Source organism: Halichoeres trimaculatus, unplaced genomic scaffold, assembly GCF_033239565.1.
Source record: "Halichoeres trimaculatus isolate MK-OKI-2021-1 unplaced genomic scaffold, fHalTri1.1 fHalTri1_scaffold_20, whole genome shotgun sequence".
Classification (NCBI taxonomy): domain Eukaryota; kingdom Metazoa; phylum Chordata; class Actinopteri; order Labriformes; family Labridae; genus Halichoeres; species Halichoeres trimaculatus.
The window spans coordinates 27448644-27458789 of NW_027437198.1; the positions used below are offsets into that span (position 1 = coordinate 27448644).

A 10146-nucleotide genomic window follows, 5' to 3' on the forward strand; every position below is an offset into this window, starting at 1 on the left:
CTAAATTAGCTGCCTGATCTGCACTTATTGCCGCATACAGGCCCCTATTACTTTGCCAATCTGTGCCTCTCTTTTAGCATTCCGGGCATGGAGAAGCTTCGAGATAGCAGATTTATCAAATGGGAAAATGAATGCATGATGATCAGTTAAATTGAAAATCAGCGTCTGCATGACAGCCCGACCTGACACCTCCGTAATTAGAAAGAAAAATGATGGCGTCCGATGCATAATAGAGCAAAAACAATTTACACTCTCCCATAATGATCCGGCGTTCAAATTGAAAATTTCTGCGGGTATAAATTGAATTCATAAAGTATGATTCATGGACGACACAGCTCCTGGAGGCTGCCTGGGCATATCGATTGATAGTTTGTCTTGAATCATGCAGCGTGCAGCTCTCAGGCAAGAAAAGCTTAACTACTTAAGCAAATCGCTAATTTCACCTTAAGGCCACCAATGTGCAGCCAGCGATACTCCCATTCAGGGTGCTAATGAATTATGGATGAACTGGGCATACGTCCCAAATAGCCTCAGAGTAGCGGGGAAGACGTACAGCGAGGAATCCTGTAGGTTATTTCACAGTTAACGCAGTTTAGAGGTGAAGAATGAGGCAGTGTTTGGATTCATCTGTGTGATTTTTTAAAATGCGCCACAGAGAGGAGAAGAAAGCAGGATTGCGCACAAAGAGCTGCGCAGAGGTTAACCCTGCAAAGCGCAGCAGCCTATACAGGCCTAATCTTCTGCATGTTCCCTGCGTGTGCCATGTTGGCTGTGTCCAACCCCTGCCCCCTTCCTCCTCCTCCCTCCTCCTCCAACCTAATAAGACATTGCTTCCTAGAGCAAACAGCTGCATGGCTGGAAATTTATGTAAATATTGTGAAAGGGACACTGGCTCAGAAATTCATTTGCGCCGGCTCAGACGTAAAGCTCGCCCCTCTGATTATTTCCAATTTATTTGCAAATCAAGACCCAAAGAGAACACTAAAGGGTTTTAACAAGACGTGGACTGCTCCTGCTCCTTCTTCTCCTTCTTCTTCTGGCGTTAGATTTTTTGATGCATGCACCAGCCTCCACATTCCCTCCTATATTGTGGTCAACTCTGCTAATATTGCAAAAAGAAAAAGCAGAGGAAAAAGGGGGGAGCAGATGTCCCAGATCCTGCGCGGCCTCCCTGGGGACCCGCAGCCCTATTAGAACAAATGTGTTCTGCTATTGTAAATAGGCACGTTTTCCTCAGCCGGTGCCATTACAGCCGACGCGTGATCAATAGGCTGATAAGACCGAAACATCAATGTAAAGCGACAGAACAATGAGGGATATCATCGAACATCTATCTTAATATAGCCCCTGCTACAAGGGGGTCTGACAAAGTGGAGAGAAAGAGGGAGGAGAGGAGGAAGAGGAGGAGAGGGAGCTCATGAAAATGCCTCCCCACGAATCCCCATCTCCTTTCCAATATGCACAAACACACACACTCCCAGCTGCCGGGGCTATTATTTTCCTATTTCAATTTGACACCCAGGCCTTTTCATGCTAATTCTATTATTCTTGGAAGTTTATGTGATTTCATATCACTAGAAATCGGTAATGTATTATAACCCCCTTTGAGCTAAAATAAACTGAATCCCCCTGCAGTAGCCACCGGGAAAATAATTACTTTCATATCAAAACTCTGCAGGAGTCGAGCGGGTCCTTTTCGCCTCGGGCTCGTAACCTCATTTCAGTGGGGGCTTATAGATGAATAAATTTGTTAAGGCAATATACAAAGTACAACATGAGATTTCTTAAGAAAGCCCTTCCTACTGTACACCCGTCCTGCACCGGATGTGCAGCTATTTAAGCTCTGACGCGTCCAGGTGATTGTATACAATAGATTTATTTAAGAAAAAACTTACATATATAAATAGTGTAATACCTTTTTACAGCTCTTGAGGATTTTTGTTGGTCTCGTGGTCGTGTTGTGTTTTTTTCTGACAAGTTTTCACACATTAAAGGATATCTAACTCCTCACACACACACACGCACAGGCTCACACACACGCTCGCAAAGAGAGAGGAAGAGGAGGGAGAGGAAGAAAGAGACGCACACACCACTGTCAGTGAACTCATCAGAGGCGGAACCGAGATGTTGGGATGAAGCTTTGGCCTAATGTCACCATGTTTCTCTCTCTGATTTACTCCACGTCTGTTTTAGTCTCAGCCGGACTCTCACCGAGGACACACTCGGGGTCCACAGGCTGCTGGTCCGAGTTCTCTAAATCCGCCTCCACGGGCGCGCCGTGCTGTGGGCTGTGTTCAAAAGTGGGGTCGCTGCAAATGACAGAGGTGTGAGTACTTTTGGCAGAGGGGAAGGCGGGAGTGGACGGGCTGCTGTGGGGGGACAGGGATGAGGACGGGGAGGAGCGCGCCTTGTCCTCTGAGCCCACCTGAGCAGAGTCCGGGGAGCCGCTCCTACACCCTGGAGCGTGGCTCCTCTCCGCCGGGGGGTCACTGTCACTGTTCGTGGGTGTGCTCGTCGTCTTCAGAGCAGTCTGAGGAACAATGAATCCAAGCGGCTGCGTGATGGGATAGAGCAGGAAGTGTCCCTTCCCTATCAAAGGCCGTGAGGAGGGTAAGGCCGCGGGGGTGCGCCTCGGTCTGGCGTCTGACAGCAGGCTCTCCACGCTGAAGGGGTTGAGCTTCGGCACCCCGGAGGCCCTGTTGTTGCTGCTGCTGTTGGAGCACAGGCTGGACCGGTGGCTGGCGTCGGCCGAGTCCAGCTCGGACCCGCCAGCGTCCTGCTCCAAGTGTCTTTGGTTGTGGCTCTGCGTCTGGAGGAGGTGAGGCGTCTGCTCGCAGCTCGGTGTCGTCGTGTCGAAAGGCGGGATCGTGTTGTGGTCACTGTCCGTCACATGTGACACCCCGCTGTCGCTGTCCGAGCCCGGGGTGTGAAATAAATCCCCGTTCAGCAGCTTGTTCTGGGACTTGAGCAGCCGGCGCTCCTGTTTGCGTTTCTTCTTCTCCAGACGGTCCAGCTCCCTGCGCGCGATCTCCTCCGGGTCCATGGGCTCCCCGCTGCAGGAGGTGGGGTGTGCGTTATGGGCAGGTCGACCCGGACCCTTCTTTGTGTTCTCCTTTTTCCTCCACTTGGCTCTGCGGTTCTGAAACCAGACCTGCAGGGAGCGGAGGGGTGATGGAGTGCGTCAGTTATTTCACAAACACGAGAAAAATAAAGAAACAAACACAGAAAAAAATATCTCTTTAGTTCTTACACACAGAAAATTTAATTTGATAATTACTCAAACAAATAAAGGGGAATTATTTCAAAATAAAAGGCTGTAAAATATTTTAAAGCCTCATTGATAATTTGCATTTTAAAGAGGTAAAGGTCAAATTCAGGTCTCATTTGATTTTAAAATAAAAAATAAAAATTATTCTAAAATTATTTACAGAAAAAAATACATATTATGAAGAAAATAAATTAATAAAAATAAAATAAAAATATTTTTTTCGATGGGTTAGAGCTTTTTGTAATTTTTTTTAGAACTAAAAACTGAGAAAAAAAATTAAAAACAAAATATTTTCAAAGATAAATTCAACGCGAGAATTTCTTTTATTTTCTGAGGTATTAAAATAATTTTATGGCCGTTTTCATCATTAAAAATATTTATTTAAAGCATCAGTAATGACCTTAAAGTAACCTCTGCAGCCCTCTGCTTTGATTTCAATTATTTTTTATATCACACTTCATTAAATCCCCGTTAAAAGAAATGATCCAGTGACTGGATAATAAACAAAGAGACGCTCACAGCCAGCCGTGCGCGTTTCTGAGAGGAACAAATATTTACCTGAACCCTGGACTCGATCAGGTCCAGCCGCAGAGCCAGAGCCTCCCTCATGAACACGTCCGGGTAGTGGCTCTCATTAAAAGCCTTTTCTAATTCCTCCAGCTGCCAGCCAGTGAAATTAGTGCGGGTCCTCCGCCTCTTGCAACCAGGACTATCTTTGTCCGGGTCCCCCGAGTCTGACAGCACAACGAGAACACATGCAATCAGCGGAGGCACGGGGAATAAATATGAAGAAGTGAAATTAAAGCAGCACACCGCCGAGGCTGGCTCCGTTCATGTGCATGAAATCTGCAAACTTTACAGGCTGAGGAGGAGTGTGTGTGTGAGTGTGTGTGAGTGTGTGTGTGTGTGCAGCTGCTTTCAAACACACATTTCCTGATTTTAAAGAAAAACCTCCAGGTGTTGGCTCAAGCATCTCCCTGCTCTTGTTTTTAGTGAGTGACAGGAACATTGTTTCTGCTCGGAGCATCATCTGGAAATGGGAGGAGAGGATCGCTCCTCTCTCTGCCTTCCTGCCTGTGTGTGTGTGTGTGTGTGCCTGTGTGTGTGTGTGTGCTTGTTTTGCTAAACAGACAACTTCTATCGCAACATCCTGTCTTTGTTTCTTTCTCTTTCTGTCTTTGTAGGAGCAGGAGATGTTATTGTGCGCCTCACCTGTCAGTTTGTAGTGCTGATTATCTCCATTCATCCCGCAGCCCGAAGACAAGAGGGGGTTGGAATTACCGACGGAAGCCGTGCAGGAGCCATTAAGTAATCCGTCTATCGAGAAGGGGACCGCGGACGCAGATTGAAGTTGATGCCCGGCTAATTCGTAAACGTGATGGTGGCTCAGATGGTACGGGAAGCCAACCATCCCGCCGAGAGAGCCTCCGAACTGGGCGTGAGGTGGATCCAGTATCCTGCTATCCATCATCCCGCAGGCAGAGGGAAACGACGTCTGGAGGCCGGTGACGGCGATTTAAAAAGCATGCAGCGAGTGTGGCCAACGAGCAGGGGACATGATGTGAAGGGAGGGATGAGCTCTACTTTATCCACATGAACCTCCCAATAATTAGCCCAGGCTTGGGGAATATGAGGCCCAATGAGAAGCGGTAATGGGCTCTGACGTCAGAGGCGCGCTCTGCAAACGCTCCCCGTATCGATTGCTAATTAAAGCTGACATCCACCTCAATAAACAATATCAGAGCTGTCACAACAAGACAGGAGGGCTTTGATAAGAACTACATCGCAGCTACACGGGGGACCCACCGGGAGGAAGGGCTGGGTGAAGCCCGGGGAGGAGAGGCTGCGCGCGGGTAGCTTAGGCCAGAGGCTGCGCGACTTTGGAGAGCTGCGAGGGCGCGAATTACAGAGCAGGTGGACACGAAAAATGACTTTACACCTCTCAAGTTACATCCCAATAATTTATATTAATTCTAAGGAATTCATCTGGAGAGAAAGAGGGATGAAAATTGATCCTGAAACTGGAAAAAGTGGCGCTAACTGAGAATATTGCATCCAAAAAAATCCACATTTCTGCCCCTAAACCTCAGATTGTGCACATCTGAGTTCACCCAAACCCTTCATGTTAGTTATGGATCATCAATCCAGTGTATTAAACCTTTTACAAATCCTGCATGTTCGTGCGTAAAACAAACAGGCTGAGCGCTGAAATACTGGAGCTCCTAACCGGGGACTGAGACACAGCCGCAGGCACAAAGTGAAACTATAATATTTTACTGCTCCAAGCAGAGAGGTTCAGTTAGGAGCTAAAAGCTGCGTTATGAACAGAATATATGAGCAAATAAAGGCTGGGACAATAGAATCCAACACCAGGGGAGGAGATATACATTACAGGAGCCCGGCTTAAATCCTGTCTGCTCATTAGCTTTTCAAATAATTAATTCGACTTTATTTATCCCAAGTCTGGCTGTCATAATGTTAATCAGAGTTGAAATTTCGCACCCCACTCATTCCCTGACCCTTGGCACCCGGATTGGCATGTTGTAATAACCTGAATCTCTCAACAGAAGCTGCGATAATTGTTACCCTATTAGCATGCAAATTGTTTAATTAATATTATTATGAGCAAGTATATAATCCGCTCGTCACTTGACCCCCAAGCCCAAATAACAACCCTGCGTATTGCGACGTGTAGCCCTACATTTTAATGAACTCCTCAGAAATTATCTCCCCTCTTTATCCATCCAGCACCGCGCTTTGAAGCCTGTCCCCCTCTTTGTATTTTAACTTTACTTTTGACGCACACGGACCAGATCTTATGAATAATTCCTCCCCATTCATTTCTTTTTGAACATCTAAAAATTCAATAATTGCTTTTCGTCGTTTCCAAGCACACAGAGAGGCTGGCCCCCTCCCTGCACGCTCGGGCAGCACGCAGGGGGCTCAGAGAAAGGGAAGGAGGCAGCCCTTGACACAGTCTCCTGAGACATTGCATTTAAATCCGTTTTTCTACAAGCGGGTGACATTGTCAGATTGGAGCTTTAATTAACCCGATAATAAGGCGAACAAGGCCAGCATTCAGGCCTGCCTTGTTACCTTTCTACAACTGGACCCTTTTGGCACAAGTTCACGGAGAGAGGAGTGAGAGTAAAAAATGATATTCTTCCTTTTCTGAGAAACATCAGCTCTACTACGTGGGTCTGCTGTGGGTCTGCTGTGGGTCTGCTGTGGGTCTGCTGTGGGTCTGCTGTGGGTCTGCCGTGGATCGATGAGGACACGGGGCCTGTGGACTCACTGATTAACTTTCAGAGCAAGAGGAAATCAGGGAAAAGTGGAGCAGATCACGTCATTGATACCCAAACAATAGACGGACCAGGGCCGGAGCCAGGTGCTCAATTTGGGGTGGGCCGAACCATTTCTGGGTGGGCCTTAAATTACAAAAATTAGTAAAAACTAAGAAAAAAACTGTTACTGTGTGATTTAAAGCAGATTTGGTTGATTTGATCCTTTAATATTTGCTAACATTTATATTAGGGCTGAAAAATTAATCGATTGTACAGCAACATTGTGTTGTAATTGAGTGCAATTTTCAAATCGTAAAAGCTGCATTTAAAAAAAAAAAAAAAAAAATTATGTACACAGACCTGGAGGGAATAAAGTAACTTGTACTTGTTCTACCTTAAAACCAGCAAAAGTCTTTTATTTTTATTATTATTATTATTTTATTTTTTTTATTTAATATTTTTATTTATTTATTTATTTTTTTCTCTTTTATTCTGAAAAAACTTTATGCAGATATGGCCTTTTTTTGGAAGGGGGGGTGGGGTGGGGGGGTTATATGCGTATATGTCTATGATTATGTATGTTTGTAAATACGCATACCTTTATTTTTCATAATGTTTTGATTTTCCAATGCAAAAATTGCACACACTCATTGTAACGAACGGTAAATTTCTGGTAACTTTGTGCCAAAACTTCAATAAAAAAGAATGAAAAAAAAAAACAAAACAGCAAAAGTCTTTTATTTTTTATTATTATTATTTTTATTATTTTTATTATATATATATTTTACATATATTTTTATTTATTTATTTATTTTTCTCTTTTATTCTGAAAAACTTTTTTGGAAGGGGGGGGTATATATGCGATTATGTATGTTTGTAAATACACATACCTTTATTTTCATAATGTTTTGATTTTCCAATGCAATAATGCACGCATTCATTGTAACAAATGGTAAATTTCTGGTAACTTTGTGCCAAAAATTCCATTAAAAAAAAATGTTGGAAAAAATGTTGAAAAAAAAACAAGCAAAAGTCAAAGTGCTGTTTTTGTCTCACAAAAAAAAAACAAAAAAACAGTGAGCGTCAAAGATCCATCCAGAAGATTGTAGAGCCGTACCCCTTGATCACTTTCTTCTGTATGGTTTGTTACTCTTTCTGACGGCTGGAGGTTGGTAAAATTTCAGTGTTTCTTCTCTTTTTTCAATTAAGAAATGCAAAAAAAGACATTTTAAAATGCTAACAGTATCTTTAGTTGGTTAGTCATACTATAAAATGACTTAAAACTTGTGATAAGTGAACAATGCAGAAGATAACGTTCCCCCAAAAAAATCGTTCAGCCCTAATTATAATGTATCACACGGCTATGGCTATTGGCCAAAGGGTGGCGCTCTAACGCATCAACTTCCCATGTATTACAGGCTGTAAGAGCAGCAACATTAAACACAGTTAAATAAAAGACAAAAATTTAAGTCTTTCTTTTCTCCAAATCATCCTCAAGTCGAGTGGGTCTCAATCTTTTTTCACCATGTACCCCCAACAAGCACAGAGCAGTTTTAGATGAAAAAAAGGAACAAAGCACTTTACTCTTAGTGTCTATTGAATATGATATTAAATTTATGAACTTAAACTTATATTGGAGTCAAACACTGATTAAATAAATGAGTGAATATGCATCTTTGAATCTTGCGTACCCCCATTTGAGAACCACTGCTCTCGTCCAACCAGGGGCGTATTTAGTGGTTTGGGGGCCCAGGGCAAACCCAGTCAATGGGGCCCTCCATGTCCTTGTAACTCCTCTTCCTCAGAGCTAGACTGGCCTTCCCTGGGTCCACTGTCTCTTTCCCAGAATCAAGGCATGACACAGTGCTAATCTTGTACATGCTAACTTAACACAACTAAATGCATTTCCTCAAGTTCTGTACTTTAGTTTGATTTAGAAAAAAGTGAATCCATCATTTAGTCCACTTTGTCCTGGATTTGAAATCTTTTATGGTCCATTGACAGCTTATTTGTCCCACAGTGGGGAATTTACAGAGTAACAGGAACAAACAAGAAAGGATGAAGTGAAAAACATTACAATAGGTAAATATTGAAAAAAATAATTTAGTAAAGAAAAAATATGTAAATATCAAGCACAACATCAAACTGGAAAAAAATCTACTGAAAGAGGTGATATTTACAGTTAGCATACTTTTTGGTCCTATTATTTTAAAGTGAATGTATTTTTATTTGACCCCCTGTCCAGTGAGTTATGTTTCCAAAAAAGAGATTTATACAATAATGTTTATCACCAACTCCAAAAGTTTGATTTAGAGAAAATGATCCTGTTTCCTGGGCTAGATAAAGTCCTTAAAATCCTAAAAGTCTGATATGTTTATCTCAGATCTCAGAGCAACATTGGTTTTATTTCACACTTGGTTGAAAATAAGAAAAAAATGGTAAAAAGTGTTTTTCCCACTTTCTTCCTGAATCAAATGTTCAGATGTGTTGTAACATGGAATAGCCCATTGAATAAGAAGGGAGGGGGAGGAGCCAAAACCATCATCACAGATTAAGACTTTGATGGATTTTGAAGCATGTGAAGTAAGATTTAGAAAAAAGAAATGCTTTCAATTGAAGAGAACTTCATAAATCAGTTTTTAAGAGATGCTTTGGGGGCCCCTGGGAATCTTGGGGCCCCAGGCAACTGCCTGTGTTTGCCTAATTGTAGCTACGCCCCTGAGTCCAACTGGTATAACAGGAAGCCAGATGAGTCATAACTTTTTTTTAACTAAAAGGCAAAAAAAAACTGCCAATCACGGCTGGGGCATCTAATACTAACAAAACAAGTGTAAAGTGACAAAAAAATAAAATTCCACCTTAAAACTGTTTTTTTTTTTAATGAATTAAAAAAATATAATTTATTTTTTATTCTTTTTTTAAAGAAAAGTTTGAGGTGGGCCTGGGACCTCTGGGCTCACCCACGACAACGCCCCTGATACTAGGGGTGGGCGATACCAGGAATTTTGGTATCGATCTGAAACCAAGTAAAAACAGGGCTAGTATCGCCGATACCGCGACTTTTTACATGAAATGTGATGATCATTGAATAATTTTGTGATTATGATTATGATTGTAGTAAAACACAACATAAAGATGATTTTAGGCAATAAAAATGCTTTTTTAACTAACCACAACAATGTAACAATATTTTAACTGTTCAAAGTAATAAAATTATTATTCTACCATCACATTTATTTGGGGGAAAAAAATCGCAAGTGCAAAATAACAAAAAGTTCCCTCCTTCCTAAGTTATTTAGATCGATACGCCTACCCCTACCTGAGACAGACCCCTCAAAGGGAACATCATAAAAATGTTATAAAATAACACTTTTATAACATTTCAACCTGAAAGTTTTTGAGTTATGTCTCTTTTACACCTCAAACTACAGTCTTCACCTTTATCTCAAGCTTCATTAGTTGAACAAAACCATCCATCCATTCAGGAAAGGTGCATTTATACGTATTTTTCTGAGATACAGAGTATTTTTCTGTAACTTTCTGATGCTAGATTTTATTTATTTATTATTTATTTATTATTTTTTATTATTTATT

General features: G+C 42.1%; 1 protein-coding gene across 2 annotated transcripts in view; it reads right to left on the minus strand.

Annotated features, from left to right (window-relative positions):
- Positions 1-1857: 1857 nt before the first annotated feature.
- uncx (UNC homeobox) overlaps positions 1858-10146 on the minus strand; it is a 17191-nt gene continuing 8902 nt past the window's right edge. The window contains exons 1-3 of one of the 2 annotated variants that reach the window (XM_074697513.1): positions 4481-4881; positions 3827-4002; positions 1858-3151 (exon numbers count right to left, since the gene is read on the minus strand). In XM_074697513.1, coding sequence (XP_074553614.1) covers positions 2174-3151; positions 3827-4002; positions 4481-4739 — 1413 coding nt within the window. In that variant the 5' untranslated portion in view covers positions 4740-4881 and the 3' untranslated portion in view covers positions 1858-2173. Of the gene's footprint in view, positions 3152-3826; positions 4003-4480; positions 4882-10146 lie in introns of those variants that run through there. The other variant, XM_074697514.1, reaches the window with a different exon arrangement.